The sequence below is a fragment of the Lithobates pipiens genome, unplaced genomic scaffold (genome assembly GCF_037356315.1).
Source record: "Lithobates pipiens isolate NorthernLeopardFrog02 unplaced genomic scaffold, aLitPip1_a1.2 Scaffold_18, whole genome shotgun sequence".
In the NCBI taxonomy this organism is placed as follows: domain Eukaryota; kingdom Metazoa; phylum Chordata; class Amphibia; order Anura; family Ranidae; genus Lithobates; species Lithobates pipiens.
Genome location: NW_027507758.1, coordinates 41,510,685 through 41,533,338, shown reverse-complemented (window position 1 = coordinate 41,533,338; position 22,654 = coordinate 41,510,685). Strand labels below are relative to the sequence as shown.

The following is a 22,654-nucleotide window of genomic DNA, read 5'->3' as shown; positions in this document are numbered from 1 at the left end:
GGGGCCCACTTGTTGAGTCTGGTACCTCAGTCCCTGTCTGGAGCCTAACGCCCCGGGGGATCAGGGTATGGTCCTTCTTTTGGAGGACATCAGGCACCCGTCTGCACTTTTTAGTGTTTCACTCTTTATGTGTGTGCACTTTTTTTATGCACCGGGTGGAAGTTTTTTGGGTGTGTTTGCACGCCATGGGCTTTTTCAATAGAAAAAAAAAACCATGTAGTGGAAGGGCCTGCCTCATTCAATACAAATTGAAACTTCTAATGTTTGACCTCATATTATATGGTTTTGGTAAATCTGAAGGAAAAACTCAGCAGAAAAAACGATAGTGTGTATGGGGCTTAAGTCACACCTATATCCTAGGGATATGAGCCATGAAACGTGCGTCGAATTACATCGAACTGATGCTTAGACAATTTTGGCTCACAATGAAAAATCAATTAAACTGATAGTGTGTATGGGGCTTTACAGTACGGCCAAATGGTGACGCCCACCCTTTAAATCCAAGGGAAGAAGAGGGACAAGGATGATCATCTCCCCCGGGCCTGAGGTGAGGAGTCCCATCCAGACCAGAGACAACAGCCAGGTGGTGACCATGTCACGTCCATGTGAATCTGGTGTATATTTAACAGTCCACACTGCTCTGCAAGGGAAGGAAAATGAAACCATGTGAAATGAATGTGTTGAAGTAATTCACCTGGTCTTCTCCTGGCTGTTGTCTGGTCTGAGGTGAGGTGGGACACCTCACCTCAGCCCCGGGGGGGAGATGATCATCCTTGTCCCTCTTCTTCCCCTGGATTTAAGGTTGGGTGTTACGCCGTCACCATTTGGCCGTACTGTAAGTTACACACCTTTTTTTTTTATTTTGAGAGATTGTTCTCCGTTTTTAACCACTTGCTTACTGGGCACTTAAACCCCCCTCAGTCCCAGACCAATTTTCAGCTTTCAGCGCTGATGCACTTTGAATGACAATTGCGCGGTCATACAACACTGTACCCAAATGAAATTTTTATCATTTTTTTTCCCACAAATAGAGCTTTCTTTTGGTGGTATTTAGTTACAGCTCGGAGTTTTATTTTTTGCTAAACAAACAAAAAAAGATGCAAAAAAAAAAAATCATGTTTTAATAGTTTGTTATAAAATTTTGCAAATGGGTCATTTTTCTCCTTCATTGAAGTGTGCTGATTAGGCGGCACTGATGGGCTGCATTGGTGGGCACTGATGGGCTGCATTGGTGGGCTGCATTGGTGGGCACTGATGGGCTGCATTGGTGGGCACTGATGGGCTGCATTGGTGGGCTGCATTGGTGGGCACTGATGGGCTGCATTGGTGGGCACTGATGGGCTGCATTGGTGGGCACTGATGGGCTGCATTGGTGGGCACTGATGGGCTGCATTGGTGGGCACTGATGGGCTGCATTGGTGGGCACTGATGGGCTGCATTGGTGGGCACTGATGGGCTGCATTGGTGGGCACTGATGGGCACAGATAAGGCGGCACTAATAGGCACAGATAAGGCGGTTACCGATGGGCACAGATAAGGCGGTTACCGATGGGCACTGATGGGTACCACTGATGGGCGGCACTGATGGGCGGCACTGGGGTGCAGCACCTTTGAGGCAGATTGTGGGCACTGTGGGTGGCACTGTGGGCACTATGGGCACTGCTGGGTGGCACTGACGGGGGGCACTTACTTTCATTCAGGATGGCACTGCAGGGGGCAGGTGGGCACTGGCAGGGAGCAGGTGGTCGCTTGTATTGTAGGCCGTGATCGGGACTGATGTCCCGATCACGGCCGCCGGTGATCGGCTTTTTTTTTTTCTCCTCGCGCTGTCAGCGCGAGGAGGAATAATAGCCGATTACCGGCTCCGTTCTATCACATGATCAGCTGTCATTGGCTGACAGCTGATCACGTGATAAGGGGTCGGGATCGACCCCTTTCACGGATCGGTGATCAGGCGAGTCTCCTGGATTCGCCGATCACAGAGCGCGCCGCGCGCGCCCCTCAGGGGGCGCGCAGGCCGCTCGTACACGGGACAACGTCAATAGACGTAGTCCCGGAAAAGTAGGTCCGCGCTAATGCCGTCATTTGGCAATAGCGCGGATTCCAAGTGGTTAAAGGATATTCTATACTTGTAGATATCGCTGATTTAATTTCAGAGCATTTTACTCCTGATGATTGGCATGAGCCATGAGTTACATCGAACTGATGCTTAGACAATTTTGGCTCACCATGAAAAATAGATTATGTTCATTGAACTTTTATGAATGGATGAGTGTTCTCTCGTAACTATAATTCTTACGTCTTATCTTGCTCTGTATAACTATTACATATTTATGCAAATGTATTACATTATTTTGTGTCCTGTATTTCAGATTGACACCCTCTATAATATGATTTGTTAATAATTATTTTATAAATGAATCGAATAAGGTATGCATTCAGTGACTTGCCTCAAGTCCCATTTCTTTCCTCCCTTTTGTTGTATACAAAATATTGCGTTGGGTTTTTTTTTTTGTGGGGAGAAAAAAGGACATCAATTTTTGTTTGGGTACAGCTTGTCACAACTGGGCGATTGTCACTTAAAGCAATGCAGTGCCGTATCTCAAATGGGCTGATCATTGAGTAGCCAAATCTTCCGTGGCCGAAGTGGTTAAATCGAGGAGATTTAAATCAAAGCCACCCTGGTCATTGACACATCACTCAGTGAGTGCGTTCTCAAAAACCTTGGCAGCCCAAAGGTGCATGTGTGGGAGTTGAAGCCCACCCTTTTGCCGTCGCACATTAGTTACGCTGGCAACAGGTTAGCTGCTTGCCGACCAGCTGCTGTCGTTCTACGGCGGCAGGTTGGCACTGCTGCGTGAATCGCCGTAGCTGTATGTGCAATACCCCCCGCCCCCCCACCACCTCATGCCATTCAGGAGGTGACCTAAATCGATATCTTTGCACATAAACCGTTTACTTATTGCCAGATGACTGAGAGCAGACTGTAAAAACCATGCCAAGCCTTTCCAAAGTTAGTTTAGTTAAAATCTTTGTGTGTGTGTGTATATGTGGATCATTTTCTTTTTTTAAATGTCATATTTATTTGTACTTTTTAGGTTCCTCTGCCGCAGAAGCCCAAAAAGGGGCATGTTTTTCAGTACCAGGCCTGAAATAACTAAAGCAATGAAAATGGCAGATGATGCACTGAAAACTGAAAAGGACAAGAGGCTGGCACTGGCTGTTTGCACAGAACCTTCTGATACTGAGGAGGAAATGGAGGTAAAAAAAAAAAAAAACCTGACAAGACAACAATTATCAAGATGTGTATTTCCTCCCACCAACTGTTGCATAGATGTGTGCTGCTTTTTTATTCGGTTAAACACTACAAAATTTTGTTTGACAGAAGGGGTTTGTAGCTGCTGTTAAAGAGCAAGTAAACCCTGATGGGTTTACTTCCTCTTTCATTCCCTGCAAAGGCAAAGCATAATGGACTACTATGCATTGCATAGTAGCCCATTATGTATCACTTACCTGACACAGGAGCCAGCGAAGTCGCCGCTGTCCCCTGTAGTCCGACGCATCCATCTTCTCGGTGGGGTCTCGCAGCTCCGCCACTGTCATTCGGCGGAGCCGCGATAACATCACTCCCGCGCATGCGCAGGGAGCCGACATGCGCGGCAGGTCCATTATTGGAAATGCCGCGCTCAGTGCGCCTGCGGTGCACAGCGGTGCCTGTCTTCGGGCAAATATCTCCTAAACCGTATAGGTTTAGGAGATATTTCTTGGACCTACAGGTAAGCCTTTAATCTAGGCTTACCTGTAGGTCAAAGTGGGTTGTAAGGGTTTACAACCACTTTAAATACAAATATGTATTATGAATGTAGCCAGCAGAAACCTATATTCAGATTATCGGCGTGCAGATATCCATGCTGATGTGAGATATGGGAAAAGTTCCACTTTAACCACTTCCAACCTAGTGTACATCATATGACATCCTGGATTTTGATGGGAGCCGCCAGATGGTCCATGGCAGTCTCTATGACCTTCGGAGGCCGGGCGCTATGTTATGACTTTACATTAGGCCCGGCATTTGTAAACCGCTGTATATTCAGCTGGAAAGGCTGAGATCATGGTGCGTGGGGTTTTTTTTTTTTTTTTTTTTTTTTTTCTTTTATTATTAATCTCAGGCTTGCAGACTCCACATCTCTCTGTAAAGAGGACCCGCCTTGCACTATTCCTATTGCAAGGGATGTTTACATTCCTTCTAATAGGAATAAAAGTTATTTATTTATTTTATTTTTTAAAGGGTGAGTGTGAACACCCATGCGATCCGATTCTGGTGCGGACCAAAAAAGGGGCCTGTGAAAGTTTGGTCTGAATGCAATGCAAATTCAGCCATACTATCTGAGAAACTGCACAAAAATTGAATTATTGTTATTGTTTATCTGCACTCATGAGGCTTTATTAGAACTTACAAATTTGTGCCTCTTCTGAGCACTGCCAACTCTCATGGTAACGCAGACCCTTTTGATTCATGGGCTAGTATGCACATTTTTAAAATTTTTTGTTTTTGTTTCTGAAATCATTGCAACTTGCATAATTTTCTGTTTAAATGAAGTAGCAAATAAATCTTAGGTGCAAGTTGCACTGGTGTGAACTAGGGCTAAGGTTAACGTGGTTAAACATAATCCCTTCGCCACCCGTGGTATAGCCGAAAGAAGGATACAGCTGCAGGCTCACTTTGCTGGGAAGGACGTCTATTGATGTCTTCCCATGACCTTGCAGCCTGCGTCCCTCCTGCGACATGCATATACAGGGATCTGTGATTGCTGTCCTTAGGACACAGATGATCGGAGTTAAGAGCCAATTGCAGCGTACTCGTTACAATGTGACCAGCTGTGTCCCATAACAGCGTAACAGGATTTGAAAGTTATCGGCAATCCTCTCCTTGCGCTAACAGTGCATGAGGAGACCCGATAACCGGCAAATCCAAACAGGGAACATCTACACTAATAATCAGGTCGCCGATCTTCAGTGTCCCGAATTTATAAATTCGTAAATTTTGTGAAAAAAAAAATGCCTTTTTTCTTTGTTTCTGTCATACATTTTTGCTAATTAGTAATTTTTCTTCATAAATTTTGGCCAAAATTTATACTGCTACATATCTTTGGTAAAAATAACCCACATTAGTATATATTTGGTCTTTGTGAAATTTAGATTCTACAAATTATGGTGCCAATCACTGAAAATTGATCACTTCTGATCAGGCCTTCAGTACATCAGGTGTATCTCATTTCTTGAGACACTAACAAGTCAGGAAAGTACAAATACCCCCCAAATGACCCCTTTTTAAAAATAGATTCTGCTACTCTTCCTGAGTACGGCGATACCACATGTGTGAGACTTTTACACAGCCTGGCCACATACAGAACACCAACATTGATGTAGTACCTTCAGACGTTCTACGAGGAAAAATGACGCATCTCATTTCACAGCCACCTATTACACTTTTGAAGGCCCTGGAGTACCAGGACAATGGAATTTCCCATAAAATGACCCCATTTTGGAAAGCAAACACCCCAACGTATAATCTGTGAGGCATAATGAGTCTTTTGAATGGCTAATTTTTTTCCAGAAGTTTTTGGAATATGTGGAAAAAAATTAAAACGCCTTTTTTTTTTTTTTTTTTTTTTTTTTACACAAAATTGTCAATTTATAAGATATTTCTAACACATAGCATGTATATAGCAAAAATGACACCCCAAAATACATTCTGCTACTCCTCCCGAGTATGGCGATACTGCATGTGTAGGACTTGCACAGCCTGGCCACATAGAGAGGCCGAACATTGAAGTAGTACGTTCAGGCGTTCTAGGAGCATAAATGACACATCTCATTTCATTCCTACCCATCACACTTTTGAAGGTCCTGGACCACAAGGACAGTAAAATTACCCACAAAATGACCCCATTTTGGAAAGTAATCACCCCAACGTATATTCTATGACACATGGGCTGCAAATAGGTACTTGGGTACTCTGATGGGCTGGAGATGGGTACTCTGATGGCCTGGTGACGGGTACTCTGGTGACGGGTACTCGGGTACTCTGATGGCCTGGTGACAGATATGGGCCGGGGCAGGTGCTCGGGCACCCTGATGGGCCGGGGCAGGTGCTCGGGCACCCTGATGGGCCGGGGCAGGTGCTCGGGCACCCTGATGGGCCGGGGCAGGTGCTCGGGCACCCTGATGGGCCGGGGCAGGTGCTCGGGCACCCTGATGGGCCGGGGCAGGTGCTCGGGCACCCTGATGGGCCGGGGCAGGTGCTCGGGCACCCTGATGGGCCGGGGCAGGTGCTCGGGCACCCTGATGGGCCGGGGCAGGTGCTCGGGCACCCTGATGGGCCGGGGCAGGTGCTCGGGCACCCTGATGGGCCGGGGCAGGTGCTCTGATGGACTGTGATTGACAGGTACTATGAGGGGTGTTAACAGGTCCTCTTTATTGGGGGGGGGGGGGGCAGGCAATCGGTGTGATTGGTGTACACTAGGCGGTAACGAGATGTTACCGCAATCTCCTCCTCACACACGATCGGTGTGTGAGGAGCAGAACAACCCGGTAACATCTCGTTACCACGGTTTGTTTACATTTTAGTGATAGGCTGTAAAAGGATCACGTGGGTAAACAGCCGGCCAATGGCTGTTTACCAGCGCCGGTGACGAGCAGTGTTCCCAGTGCACAGTCGGGGTGTGACCATCTGTGAGCAGCCGTGACTTCATCACGGCCGATCACGCGGTAAACGGCCATAACCAATGGCTGTTCACCCACTTCAGTGGCGAGCAGTATCTCCGTAACACGCCGCCACCGAAGAAACAGGGATGCGCCCGCACGATCGCGCGCATTCCCTTTTTAAACGGGAGGACGTCATATGACTGCCTCCCGCCACAATAGGTGCGCCGCCTGGCCGTCATTTGACAGCCGGCGGTCAGTATCTAGTTAAAGATAAACATCCTAAAGGTCGATTCCCAGACTTAACGTCTGAACGAGGTGGGACACTTCATTTGATCACGAGAAGGCTAAAAAAACTGATGATTACCCCTAAAGCTGGCTTTGACCCTGACTATGACGAAGCACTGAGAGATATCAAGACTGCCGAGCAGAATCTTACAGACTATCTGGAGAAACAATGCAAGAGGCTTGGTTGTAAAAATATAGTGTATTGGGGAACGGCGAAGAATCGCTACCAAATGGAAATGCCAGAGAGTGTAACGGAGCGCAATCTGCCAGAGGAGTACGAGCTCAAATCCACAAAGGGCTACAAACGTTACTGGACAAAGACCATTGAGAAGCTTTTTGGTGAGCTGGTCAATGCAGAAGAGCGCAGGGACGCAGCACTTAAAGATTGCATGAGGAGGTTGTTTTACAACTTTGATAAAAACTGCAAAGAGTGGCAGACAGCCGTGGAATGTCAGGAAAGTACAAATACCCCCCAAATGACCCATTTTTACAAAGTAGACATTCCAAGGTATTAAGTAAGTAGCATGGTGAGTTTTTTTAAGTTGTAATTTTTTCCCACAATTCTTTGCAAAATGAAGATTTTTTTTATTTTTTTTTTTTTTTTTTTTTACAAAATTGTCATATCAGGTTATTTCTCGCACACAGCATATGCATACAACAAATTACTAGTGATGCACCGAAATTTCGGCCGCCGAAACATATCGGCCGAAAATGCCCTTTTCGGCAATTTGCCGAAAGAGAAAAACGGCCGATAATGGAGCCGAAAATGGGGCGTGGCCTGGGTGGGGGGCGGGGCTCCGCCCCCCGCCCCTGGTGACGCCCATCATGGGGGGTGTATAGCGCAGGAGAGCCACCTCCGCCGCCTGTTTGATAACAGCGCCGGGAACATCACAGCTTTCATTTAAATTGCTGTGTGTTCCCGGCCGCGCGCCGTCACACGCAGCCCCTCCCCCTTGTCCGGGCACTTTGATAGACAGATCATCCGCAGGATTGGACGGATGATCTGTCTATCAAAGTGCCCGGACAAGGGGGAGGGGCTGCGTGTGACGGCGCACGGCCGGGAACACACAGCAATTGAAATGAAAGCTGTGATGTTCCCGGCGCTGTTATCAAACAGGCGGCTCTCTTCCCTGCACACAGTGCACAGGCTGGCTGCAATGCGGCACGCTGGCTGCAATGCGGCACACTGGCTGCAATGGGGGATGCTTCTTGTACCACGTCCTCTGTCTCTGACCATCTCCTGTACCATGTCCCCAGTCTGACCATCTTCTGTACCACGTCCCCTGTCTCTGACCATCTCCTGTACCACGTCCCCTGTCTCTGACCATCTCCTGTACCGTGTCCCCAGTCTCTGACCACCTCCTGTACCGTGTCCCCAGTCTCTGACCACCTCCTGTACCGTGTCCCCAGTCTCTGACCACCTCCTGTACCGTGTCCCCAGTCTCTGACCACCTGCTGTATAAAAATATTTTTTAAAAACAGTCATTTTTGGTATCGGTGCTGTTTCGGTATCGGTTTCGGTTTTTGGCCTAGTGTATTTTTCATTTTCGGTATCGGTTTCGGCACCAAAAAACCCATTCGGTGCATCCCTACAAATTACACCCCAAAATACATTCTGCTACTCTTCCCGAGTACGGCGATACCACATGTGAGAGACTTTTACACATCCTGGCCACATACAGAACACCAACATTGATGTAGTACCTTCAGACGTTCTACGAGCAAAAATTACGCATCTCATTTCTCAACCACCTATTACACTTTTGAAGGCCCTGGAGTACCAGGACAATGGAATTTCCCATAAAATTACCCCATTTTGGAAAGCAAACACCCCAACGTATAATCTGTGAGGCATAATGAGTCTTTTGAATGGCTAATTTTTTTCCCGAAGTTTTTGGAATATGTGGAAAAAAACTTAAAACACATTTATTTATTTTTTTTACACAAAATTGTCAATTTATAAGATATTTATAACACATAGCATGTATATAGCAAAAATTACACCCCAAAATACATTCTGCTACTCCTCCCAAGTATGGCGATACTGCATGTGTAGGACTTACACAGCCTGGCCACATAGAGAGGCCGAACATTGAAGTAGTACGTTCAGGCGTTCTAGGAGCATAAATGACACATCTCATTTCATTCCTACCCATCACACTTTTGAAGGTCCTGGAGAAATTACCCACAAGATGACCCCATTTTGGAAAGCAAACACCCCAATGTATATTATATGAGACATGGGCTGCAAGTAGGTACTCGGGTACTCTGATGGCCTGGTGACAGGTGCTCGGGTACTCTGATGGGCCTGGTGACAGGTGCTCGGGTACTCTGATGGGCCTGGTGACAGGTGCTCGGGTACTCTGATGGGCCTGGTGACAGGTGCTCGGGTACTCTGATGGGCCTGGTGACAGGTGCTCGGGTACTCTGATGGGCCTGGTGACAGGTGCTCGGGTACTCTGATGGGCCTGGTGACAGGTGCTCGGGTACCCTGATGGGCCTGGTGACAGGTGCTCGGGTACTCTGATGGGCCTGGTGACAGGTGCTATGAGGGGTGGTGACAGGTCCTCTTTATTGAGGGGGGTAGGCAGGCAATCAGTGTGATTGGTGTACACTAGGCGGTAACGAGATGTTACCGCAATCTCCTCCTCACACACGATCGGTGTATGGGGAGGAGAACAACCCGGTAACATCTCGTTACCGCGGTTTGTTTACATTTTAGTGATCGGCTGTGAAAGGATCACAGCCGATCACGTGGGTAAACAGCTGGCCAATGGCTGTTTACCAGCGTCAGTGACGAGCAGTGTTCCCAGTGCACAGTCAGGGTGTGACCATCTGTGATCGGCCGTGACTTCATCACGGCCGATCACGTGGTAAACAGCCATAACCAATGGCTGTTCATCCCCTCCAGTGGTGAGCAGTGTCTCCGTGACACGCCGCCACCGAAGAAACAGGGATGCACGCGCACGATCGCGCGCATTCCCTGTTTAAACGGGAGGACGTCATATGACAGTGCCCTGACCCCACTCACATGTTTTTCCTCCTGGCCAATCAGCAAATCCTGAGACCCGACTGGCTGGGATTCCTAAGCCCCCTTTGGCCGGATTGCAGGACTCCTGATTGGCCAGGAGGAGACTGTTGGGACTTGGAGAGAGAAACGCAAGGATAAAGGTAAATGTGGGGTTGGCGAGCGATGAGCGAGCAAAGCGGCAATCGACGGGGGGTGGGTGTTGGGAGGGCATCGGCGATCGATCAAGCGATGGGGGGTGGGTTGATTTGGTGCCGGTTGGATGGCTGGTTGGGGGGTGTTGGCTGGATGGGGGGCCGTCCCCAAGAAATTTGAGCGCCAGCCGCCACTAACTGTGAGTAGGTGGCAGGTACAGGCACAATCTTGTACTTGTATGTCAGCACATTCTTTTGGGTTCAGTGGCGCCACCTGCCGAACTGTGCTGTGAATTGAGAATTTGCCAGCTGATTTCAACTATTGATTTTGCCTGAAGTCAGCTGAGGGGCTGTCCAATCACACACAGTTCTGTGCAACAGGAACAACAATCTAGCTGTTTTTTCTCCCTGGAAAAACAGGGGGGGAAACTAGACAGATCAAAAAGTAAAAGCCGTAAACATTACACATTGTTAGGCACACAGTTAAAACCCTGATTACCAGCATTGTTAGTACAGTGTTATGTACAGTCAGGGCCGGGGCTACCACTAGGCAAACTAGGCAGCCACCTAGTGTGCACTGCTGCCCAAGGGGCGCCCGACCACTGGTGTTTCTACTCTCTTCTCCCCGCAGCAAGCAACAAAGTCTCAGCATCAGAAAGCAGTCGCCGTTCCATTCGCTCATAGTGTCAGAGGCGCAGTGGTGGCAGAGGACACTGTCTGTGTCCTGACTCCCAAATGAATAGAAGCAAGTAAACATTCATTGATGGGCGCGGGCGAGGCTGCATTTGATGGGCGAGGCTGCATTTGATGGGCGCGGGCGAGGCTGCATTTGATGGGCGCTTCATTAAAAAGGTGGGGTATACATGGACAGGGCGAAGGGGGTGGAGTCAGGAGTGGAGCCAAATGAGGGAGGCGGCAAAAGGAGATTTCACCTAGGATCTCAAAAGTCCTTGCACCAGCCCTGTGTACACAACTATTCCTGAGCAATGTATTAGTGTCCTTAATGACGTCAGTGTCAGTTAGTGACCCTCCCTGATGGCGTCTTTTAGCGCCAGTTTTCCCGCCACCCTATTACAGTCACACTATAAGTCACTGATCACCGCCATTACAGCATAGCGCCTTTAACTGCGTAAACTCCAGTATATATACACCATAGTTTGTGGACGCTATAGCTTTTTCACAAACCAATTAATACACTTGTGTTTTTTTTTTTCTTACCAAAGACATGTAGAGGAATACATTTTGGCCTATATTTTAAAAAGAAATTAGATTTCTATTTTTTTTTATTATATATGTTTTAGAATAGAAAGTAGAACATATTGATTTTTTTTTTTTTGATTTTTTTCGGTCTTTTTTTACTCATATAATAAAATAAAAAATCCAGCAGTGATCAAATATCGCCTAAAGAAACTGGTATTTGTGTGAATAAAATTATGTAAATTTCATTTGGGTACAGCATTGCATGACCGCGCAATTGTCAGTTAAAATAGCGCGGTGCTAAATAGCAAAAAAATGCCCTGGTTATGAAGGGGGTAAAACCGTCCGGAAGTCTGGTGGTTAACGTACCATGAATAAATAAAAAGTAATTCCCTATGGAAAACACCTACCTAAAATGAGGATCTTGTCTATAAACTGCATGGCTTTGTTGGTAAATGGCGAACCCATTCACTGAAGCCGAGGGGAAGCGCGGTAATGACGATTCATGCCATGCGTTGCAGTCCTATTCCTTTAGTATTACACCTCAATAAACATGACTCACATTAGCCGCACTAAATAATACTGCAGGGATATTTTTTTGTTTGCTGCTGTGTGTTGGCGGCTCATTTTGAATGAATGAACGACTTTAAAACTGAAAACTTTAACGCTCAATTCACCACACAATGGAGTAATATTAAAGTAAATCTGAAGCAATGTTTTTTTTTTTTTTTTTTTTGTATGTTTTTTTAAAATAAAGTTACAAAGGGTTGAACCCCCTGTGAGATTTTGTTTTGCCATTTGTATCCCACTGGGGAGATTTCTTTTCAGTCCCTGACCTGTAGACACAACAGAAGAAATCTCCCCAAAGTGAGGGCAATGCCACCTTAGTCAGTGGTCACTGGAACAAGACCCCTCATTATAAGATATCCACTCTATTCCTTTTCTGATGACAGATCATAAATTTGGATTTTTCCCCACTTTTGGTCCCGGTGACAATGGTAACCAGGACAAGTAGGGTGAGTGAACCTCCCTAAGGCTAGATTCAGACATGTGGAGAAATTGCTGTTCCTCTGAAAAGTGATCTGCTTTTGGATTGCTTTTCAGAGGCATTTGACAGGTGGTGGGGAGGTGACATGATACGTCCTCTTTTTAGCCCCATAAAAGCTAAACTAAAGGGGTTGATTTACAAAAGGTAAATATTCTTCCCGCTGACAAGGAAGGGGCACTATTCCTCCCACTGACATTGAGGATGAGGAACTATTCCTCCCACTGATACCAATGATGGGGTACTATTCTTCCCACTGACATCAAGGATGGGGGACTATTCCTCCCATTGATACCAATGATGGGGCACTATTCCTCCCACTGACATCGAGGATGGGGCACTATTCCTCCCACTGACATCGAGGATGGGGCACTATTCCTCCCACTGACATCGAGGATGGGGCACTATTCCTCCCACTGACATCAAGGATGGGGGACTATTCCTCCCACTGGCATCGAGGATGGGGGACTGCTCCTCCCATTGATACCAATGATGGGGTACTATTCCTCCCACTGACATCAAGGATGGGGCACTATTCCTCCCACTGACATCGAGGATGGGGCACTATTCCTCCCACTGGCAAAGGATGGGGGACTGCTCCTCCCATTGATACCAATGATGGGGTACTATTGCTTCCACTGACACCAATGATTGGGGCAGTATTCCTCCTTGATCGCCGCCTTCCTGTTGGTCTTCCGCCCCTCCCCCCCCCCAAAAAAATGTAGAGCAACAGCAGTTGGTGAGTGATCTGTGCCGATCTCTTCTGCAAGCTGCAAAGAAAGGGACTAGGGAATCTCTGTCCTCAGCAGTGTTAATTTAGTCGACTAAAACATTTTAGTCGACTAAATGAATACTATTTTAGTCAACTAAAATACGATTAAAACTAAAACAATTGTGATGACTTAAATACAATTAAAACTAAAATGCCATTTTAGTCAAAAGGCTATGACTACAACTAAATTGCAATTACTGAAATGTACTGGAGATTTTAGTCAACTAAAACTTAGGACATTTTAGTTGACTAAAATGTACTGGAGAATTAGTCGACTAAATACAACTAAAACTAAAACAATTGCAGAAGACTAAAATGGGACTAAAACTAAAATGCCATTTTAGTCCTAAAACTAAAATCTAACACTTTCTCTGTCTCAAAAGTGAGACATAAGTGGTCTGTTTAGACCCTTGACATTTCACCAAAGCCCCACAACAGGGCTTCTAAAAATAATTGTAAAAAAGTAATAAAACATATAAGAAAATTATATTGTAGAAAATAATTTAAAAAAATAATAAAAATCAAAAACTACTGACGCTGTCCACTGCCCTACTGGCACCAATTTGTTCTCTACTGACACCGTCCATTACTCTGCTGATTTACATGCATGTGTGTTTATGCTCTGGGGTGCACACCCTAATGCAGTAGGCTGTGCACACCAATGCCTCCTAGGTTATGGGGCTGTGCATTTTCGATTGATGTACACAGTGTAAGAAGACACAACTCTAGTCCCTGCATGCAAGGGTGGCTCTGTAGGACGCTGCAAGAGAAAGGAGCCACCCTGACACAGGAAACCTGGGGCTGAGGTCATGGCACAGGCAAGGATTAAATGATAAAGAAGTACTCAGATGCTTAAGTGCTTAAAGTGGAGGGCCACCCTAAAAAAACAAAACTACATTAAAATGTTCCAAAAAGATTTAAAAAAAATACCTGTTGCTAGGCAGATCGTCCTAAACTGCCTCTTCCTACTCCGCGGTGATCTTCGCTGGTCTTCGTTCTCCTCCTCCTTGTCTTCTGGGGAATAGGGCGCGGTGTGTTCTGGGAACTGTGTGTGTCCCAGAACACAGCGCGCCCCATTCACAAAGCGATGCGCAACTCACGCATGCGCAGTAGGAAACGGGCAGTGAAGCCGCAAGCCTCCACTGCCTGTTTCCCTTAGATAGAATGGCAGCGCCGGGACCCGGGAGCCGAGGGACAGGTTGGCCTCGGTGCCTGACATCGCGGGCACTCTGGACAGGTAAGTGCACTTATTAAAAGTCAGTAGCTGGCTTGCCACCTGCCCCCCCACCCTGACACCCCTTTAAGAACAGAGTTTAATATAACTTTAAACTTTAAGTGTACGTTCACCTTTACAGAAAAATCTATAAGGTGAACTTACACAGGACCCCCTTCTCACCCCCCCAATCACAGGTCCGGAGCTCGGCTGATAGGACCGGCTACACGGGCTCTGATTGGTGGGCGCCGCCCATGTGACACCGCTGACCAATTAGAATGCTCCGAAACTTCCCTCCTTACGGGGTACGTTTTGGAGATTCGGCTGTGGGGATTTCTAAGCCCCAGACCCGTGATGCAGCTATACCGGGGCTCAGAACGAGGGAGATCGGCGCAACAACAGGCCAGCGGGACTCGGGGGGGGGGGGGGGATGAGGAGGCGGTCCTGTGTAAGTTCACCTTACAGATTCTTCTGTAAAGGTGAACTTACCCTTTAGGCTGGGTTCACACTATTGCAAATTGGATGCGGTTTCTCCACATCCAATTTGCAATAGCAGGATCATTTTGACCGACTCTCTATTGAGCCGGTTGACATATCCCTGCTGTGTCTTTTGGTCAGGTTCAGGTCCAAATTTGGCCAAAAATTTGGGCTGAAATGGTGAACGGGGATACACCGGACCCCTGCTGTGAGCTGAATGCGAAGATAGTGTGAACCCAGCCATAAACATGCCAGATGCCCAAAGTCTACATCTATCAGCGCCAAGATCCCATGGGGAAAAGGTGCTGATATCTCATTTATTATCTAAACAAAACTAATCACTATAATACTATTTAGTCTATAACATGAAATAAATGTATGCAAATCCATATATATATATATATATATATATATAAATAAATCCTGTACCTTTTGTATTGTACTGTAATTGTGTTGTCCCCCCTATACATTGTAAAGCGCTGCGTAAACTGTTGGCGCTAGATAAATCGTTAATAATAATAATAATATAAATAGGCAGTCCTTGGTCTTAGGAGGGAAGCATAGCGGGGAGTTCCCATCCGTGTGCAATACATTTTAATGGGTTTTTCTTGTAGCAATCCCTTTGGTAAATGAGGTGTTTGCAGGTCGGGTCCTGTAAATGCAGCAGCTTTCCTCTGATTCACTAGAAATACAAAGACAAGGCCCAGGGCTCTCAGCTTTTCATTTACCAGGGCTTGATCTCCATAGACATATTTTCTTTTTCAAACTAAATTGCTGTGTAAATGTTCAGTTATACCAGCAAACCTCTGCCGCTGCCATGAACGATCCATCACAGCAAATACACAGATTCTTTCTTGGCAATATATACTACATATACAGTATCACACAAAAGTGAGTACACCCCTCACATTTTTATAAATATTTTATTCTATCTTTTCATGTGACAACGCTGAAGAAATGACACTTTGCTACAATGTAAAGTAGTGAGTGTACAGCTTGTATAGCAGTGTAAATTTGCTGTCCCCTCAAAATAACTCAACACATTGATGTCTAAACCACTGGCAACAAAAGTGAGTACACTCCTGAGTGAGAATGTCCAAATTGGGCCCAAAGTGTCAATATTTTGTGTGGCCACCATTATTTTACAGCACTACCATAACCCTCTTGGGCATGGAGATCACCAGAGCTTCACAGGTTGCCACTGGAGTCCTCTTCCACTCCTCCATGAGGACATCACAGAGCTGGTGGATGTTAGAGACCTTGCACTCCTCCACCTTCCGTTTGAGGATTCCCCACAGATGCTCAATAGGGTTTATGTCTGGAGACATTCTTGGCCAGTCCATCACCTTTACCCTCAGCTTCTTTAGCAAGGCAGTGGTCATCTTGGAGGTGTGTTTGGATCATTATCATACTGCCCTGCGTCCCAGTGTCCGAAGAGAAGGGATCATTCTCTGCTTCAGTATGCCACAGTACATGTTGGCATTCATGGTTTCCTCAATGAACTGTAGCTCCCCAGTGCCGGCAGCACTCAGGCACCCCCAGACCATGACACTCCCACCACCATGCTTGACTGTAGGCAAGACACACTTGTCTTTGTACTCCTGGTGGTTGCCGCCACACACGCTTGACACCATCTGAACCAAATAAGTTTATCTTGATCTCATCAGAGCACAGGACAGGGTTCTAGCCTAGGCCATCTTTACGTAGAGAAACAATTCTTTTTTTTTCAGATCCTCAGAGTTTTTTGCCATGAGGTGCCATGTTGAACTTCCAATGACCAGTATGACAGAGTGAGAGCGATAACACCAAATTTAACACATCTGCTCCCTATTCACACCTGGAAATGGAAATTTTCACTTAGGGGTGTACTCACTTTTGTTTCCAGTGGTTTAGACATTAATGGCTGTGTGTTGCGTTATTTTGATAGAGATATATATATATATCTATCAATGTACTGCCTCACATAAATAAATATGTGAAGCAGTACACAGAAGACGTCTATTCAGATAAAACATATGTCAGGCAAGGCAAGGAAATGGAGGTGAGGTTGTGATGCCCATGGATGGTGTGGGATGGTTTGTTTCGTTTCCAAATGCCTGTTTTTACTTTGCTGCTGTAAGTAGAACCTTTATTAACTTGTCGCCTGCCCACTGTGAAATGCCGGCAGGGAGGTGCAGCACTTGTTCTGGGACACCGTCATATGACAGCGGGCCAGAACGGCCGCTCTCGCACGACCGTGGGGGCACGCAGCGCAGCGATCGCAGCTGCGCCGTGTTGCTAGGACACGGCGTGACCCCGATCTGTGTAAAGAGCCGCGGCTCTTTAAACATGTGATCGGCTGTGTCCAGTCACAGCCAGTCACATGTAAACATGGAGAAGCTGGTAATCGGCTCTCCTCACCTCACTCTGACAGACATCTAGGGATGTAATCAGGGCACTGATCATCAGTGCCTTGATTACAATATAGAAATAAAGTGTAACAATACAGTGCCCACCAATGCCAGCATACAGTGCGCACCACTGCCCACAAGTGCCACAAATCAGTGCCCATTAGCCATGCCAGTCAGTGCTGGCATTCAGTGACGCCTATCAGTGCTGCTCATCAATGCCCATCAGTGCCCACCTGTACCACCTATCCATGCCCACCAGTGCCGCCTACCAGTGCCGGTCACCACTGCTTATTAGTGCCCACCAGTGCCGCCTATTAGTGCCCATCAGTGCCACCTAACAGTGCCCATTAATGCCTCCTATCAGTGCTCATTAGTGCCACATATCAGTGCCACCTATTGGTGCCCACAAGTGCGGCATATTAGTGCCTCCTCATCAGTGCCGCCTCATCAGTGCCCATAAGTGCACCTTATCAATGCCCACCAGTTTAGCCTATCAGTGCCCATCGGTGCAAGCTCTATTTGTGTGAAGAAAATGATAAAAAATTTGTTTGGGTACAGTGTAGCATGACCACGCAATTGTTATTCAAAGTACGATAGCACTGAAAGCTGAAAAATGGCTTGGACAGGAAGGGGGTGTTAGTGCCTGGTAGACAAGTGGTTAAACTCCTAATTTTTATCTGGATGCTGTGCAATGAGTTTTCTCTTTCTCATTGTTATATCGCATGACTGATTCCTGAGGATACCTTAAGGGCATATATCTTTGGTGGTTTCCATGATCGCTTTCCATAAGGCGGCTGGATAAGCTGATGTAGCCTACACCTAGTGTGAGGGATAAAGCTCACAGATGCAAGTACAGACCTTGCTAGGTCTATCGATCTGCTAAGCAGATATTTTGCTCTTTTCCTATGGGGAGCACTAAGTATTGCACCGAATAAGAACTGGAGGACATTGCACCTTCTTTTCATCACTCTATGGACTTTATGGTGTTTTCAGGACATTATTCCTTTGGACTTTTGAATGAATCACAAAATATATTAGGTGTGATAATTGTTGCACTATTTATATGACAGCGCAACATGTATTTTTATATATACTCTTTATGGAGATATCTGGGGTCTTTAAGACCCCAAATTTCTCCTTTGCACCTAAAAGCATTCAAAATGCCATGTTTGGCTGTTTTCAGTACTGACATTTTTTTAAAATCTGGCGCCTTTAAGGCTGCGGTAAACCGGACGTGCCTGTTGGTTGCTCGGGCCTCCCATTGGGACAGGAGAGCCCGCGTGGAGCAGAGGAAGGCAGTGGAAGGGGGGCCTCGCCTTGCTTGTAATAACAATAGAGTGGCTGATTAGCCGCATTGGTTATTATCACAAGAAAGCCATCCCTCGGCTCCAAGCCGCCGGGGGGACGGAAACATGAAGGGGGAGGATCTACATGAGACACCTACGGCCTCGCCCGTATAGGTCAGCCGTCGGTGCCGGGGGCATGGACTGCGAAGAGGGGAAGAGGCTGGAGCAGACACCATGGAATGAGCGGTAAGAGAAAACGTGAGTACAGCCCCCCCCCCCCCCCCCCGTAACATGGATAGGATAAGCATTGGGGGTGGGGGCTGCATATAGAACAATCTTTTCATCTTCCTCCTGCAGTCTCTGAATACCTGCGAGAGGTAGAGGAGGAGCAGGCATTCCGAGACTGCAGGAGGAAGATGGAGGGAATGATTCTTCTATATGCAGCCACCCCTACCACTCCTCTTATCCTGCTTCTCTCTGCTGCCCCCCCCGTGCTCTCAACCTCCCCCAATGCTCTCCACCCCCCCCCATGCTCTCCGCCACCCCCCCGGGCTCTCCACCTCCCCCATGCTGTCCGTCACCCCCCGGACTCTCCAGCTCCCCCCATGCTCTCTGCTACCCTCCTGGGCTCTCCAGCTCCCCCCATGCTCTCTGCTACCCTCCTGGGCTCTCCACCTCCCCCCATGCTCTCTGCCACCCCTCCGGGCTCTCCACCTCCCCCAATTCTCTCTGCCACCCCCCCCCCCCTGTGCTCTACACCCCCCCCCCCCCCTGTGCTCTACACCCCCCCCCCTGTGCTCTACACCCCCCCCCCTGTGCTCTACACCCCCCCCCCCTGTGCTCTACACCTCCCCCCTGCTCTCTGCCACCCCCCCATGCTTTCCACCACCCCCCTGTGCTCTTCACATTCCCCCATGTTCTCTGCTGCCCCCCCCCCTGTGCTCTCCACCCCCCCCCATGCTTTCCAACATCCCCCCTGTGCTCTCCGCATTCCCCCATGCTCTCTACTGCCCACCTGTGCTCTCCACCCCCCCCATTTTCTCCACCACCCCCCTGTGCTCTTCACATTCCACCATGTTCTCTGCTGCCCCCCCCCCCCCCCCCCTCTGTGCTCTCCACATTCCCCCATGCTCTCCGCTATCCCCATGCTCTCCGCTATCCCCATGCTCTCCGCTATCCCCATGCTCTCCGCTATCCCCATGCTCTCCGCTATCCCCCATGCTCTCCGCTATCCCCCATGCTCTCCGCTATCCCCCATGCTCTCCGCTATCCCCCATGCTCTCCGCTATCCCCCATGCTCTCCGCTATCCCCCATGCTCTCCGCTATCCCCCATGCTCTCCGCTATCCCCCATGCTCTCCGCTATCCCCCATGCTCTCCGCTATCCCCCATGCTCTCCGCTATCCCCCATGCTCTCCGCTATCCCCCATGCTCTCCGCTATCCCCCATGCTCTCCGCTATCCCCCATGCTCTCCGCTATCCCCCATGCTCTCCGCTATCCCCCATGCTCTCCGCTATCCCCCATGCTCTCCGCTATCCCCCATGCTCTCCGCTATCCCCCATGCTCTCCGCTATCCCCCATGCTCTCCGCTATCCCCCATGCTCTCCGCTATCCCCCATGCTCTCCGCTATCCCCCATGCTCTCCGCTATCCCCCATGCTCTCCGCTATCCCCCATGCTCTCCGCTATCCCCATGCTCTCCACATTCCCCCATGCTCTCTGCTGCCCTCCTGTGATCTCCACATTTCCCCATGCTCTCTGCTTCCCTCATTCTCTCTACTGCCCCCCCCCCCCCCCCCGTGCTCTCCACCTCCCCCATGCTCTCTGCCACCCCCTCCCTGCGCTTTCCACATTCCCCCATGCTCTCCACTGCCCCCATGTGCTCTCCGCCCCCTGTGCTCACCACCCCCCCGGCTCTCTACTTCTTCCCCCATGCTCTCCACCACCCCCCCATGCTCTCCACCTCCCCCCGTGCTCTTCACATTCCCCCATGCACTCCGCTGCCTCCCCATGCTCTCCAACTCCCCACATGCTCTCCACATCAGCCCATGCTCTCCGCCACCCCCCGTGCTCTCCACATCTCCCCATGCTCTCTGCTGCCCCCCTGTGCTCTCCACCCCCCATGCTGTTTCCTGGCCCCCCCCTCCCCCCACACCATTGTCGGGTTCCCTCCTTCCCTCTCCTGGGGGATCCGTCAGGGTGGAGAGTGGGGAACGGGCCAGTTAACATGTTAGGGGCTGCTCAATACAAAATGCCCAGGCCTATTTTTTTGTCCCAGTCCGGGTCTGCTCGGCTCTAAAAAAATGGTACCGGTATGATGCCTGCAGCTGCATATCACCCCAGTATAGGCTGACCAGATGTCCCCGGTTTCAGGGGACAGTCCCTGGATTGAGGACACAAGTCTGTCCCCGGATTTGACTTCCAACAGGAGCTGTGTCCCTTTCTGATGATGATGTGCTGGTCGGAGCGGATGGACTATTTCTTCAGTTTCCGGCACATGCCCATTCAGCTCTGCTCACATGTTCTTCTGCCTTGGCTCACGTCCCGGCCAGCCGTCTGCCTGCTTATCTCCTTGTCTTCCCCGGCAGAGTTATTTTTCTCCGCTCCCCACCCAGTAGTAGCCGGGGCCCGGAGAGTGAGACCTGAGAGGCTGTGAGGCCCGCGGATTCGGCAACAGGCAGAGAGAGGCAGCTGAGCTCAGCTGATGATGTCCAGCAGCAGGAATAGAGGGGAAGCAGATTATTTTAAATATTAAAAACATATTAAATAGCGATTTTGGTTTATAGCGCTAAGATAAAGTCTAGTTCCACTGTTATTTTGAATCGAGTGAATAAAAAAAAAGATATATATATATATATAGCCTTTAGATGGAGCTGATGCTCATAGTATTTATTTCCTATGATTGTTAGCTTATAAAGCAGTATATTACTGATTTACTCAATTCTTTATGAAGGAATAACATTCGACCTGGAGAGAAAATAGCCTAGTAACAGGCCCTTCATTTACAGCAGAGAACATCTTGCCATGTACATGCAATCTTCCCACCTCCTGAAATGCTTGTGTTTTTTGTTTTTTTTCTTTTGTTTTCCTTTTGATGAACAGTGAACTAAAATGGAACTAATGCGCCACAACCATAAGCCAAGTGTTTGCCGTGTGGTAGCGATGCAGTCCTGTTCAACTTGACAATTTGCTGCTCTGCAAAGCTCGACGGCCACAACATGAATACTGCCCCCTGTATGTTAAGGTTTAGGTGGCCAGGGGCTCGACTGCCTGTTTTTACCGCCATCTGGCTGCCCTATTAAAAAAGGCCTTAAAAAAAAAAAAAAAAAGGGGAAATTGGATTGAATACGTACCACGATTTTCCTTTCCTGGCACCAATCAATGGCAGTATAATAACATGTATGCTGCCATGTTGGCATCAGGAAATTGTATTAAATACTTACCATCATTTTCCTTTCCTGGCACTAATCCATGGCAGCATACATGTGGTTTAGTATGTTGCCATGTTGGCACCAGGAAAAAAAAAAAAATACTTGATTGGATGTTTTCTTCTAGAAAATTGTGCAGGACGGCTTTCTTCATGTCTGAATTACTGGTAAATACTGCGCCAAAGGGGGAAATCGAACAGCCTGGTCTGCAGAGGTAACGCTCAGCCCTCTTTGCCACAGGATAGTTGGTAATGATTTCTGAAGCTGGTTAGCATACTCTCAGTAGCTGGATGTATTTTAGCGGATTTGGAGGATTACAATGAATGCACACAAGTTCTTCTATACTGCTTCTCATAGGAAAGAGAGGAGTGGAAGCAAACAGCCTGCAGATTACCAGCGCCACCTACTGGAAATATGGGAGAAAAACATGCAGGTGTATAAAAACCTATTAAAGTCAGCAGCTACAAATATTGTAACTGCTGACCAGTGGCAGCTGGTGCTCAAATTTTTTTTGGGGGGGGTGCAAACAAACTGAAAAATACTAAAACCCCTCCCCCCACCAATTGCAGCCACTTGCCCATCAAACGCAGCCATCTGTGCCCATCAAACGCAGCCATCTGTGCCCATCAAACGCAGCCATCTGTGCCCATCAAACGCAGCCATCTGTGCCCATCAAACGCAGCCATCTGTGC

At 48.0% G+C, this 22,654-nt stretch overlaps 1 protein-coding gene across 2 annotated transcripts in view; it reads left to right on the top strand.

The window, feature by feature from the left end:
• Positions 1-22,654, top strand: part of LOC143987090 (uncharacterized) — a 175,249-nt gene that overhangs the window by 67,797 nt on the left and 84,798 nt on the right. For both annotated transcript variants that reach the window (XM_077485618.1, XM_077485619.1), the window contains exon 5: positions 3,099-3,261. Coding sequence is in view for 1 of the 2 variants with exons in the window: in XM_077485619.1 (XP_077341745.1) it covers positions 3,099-3,261 (163 nt within the window). In the remaining variant the exon portion in view is untranslated. The remainder of the gene's footprint in view (positions 1-3,098; positions 3,262-22,654) is intronic.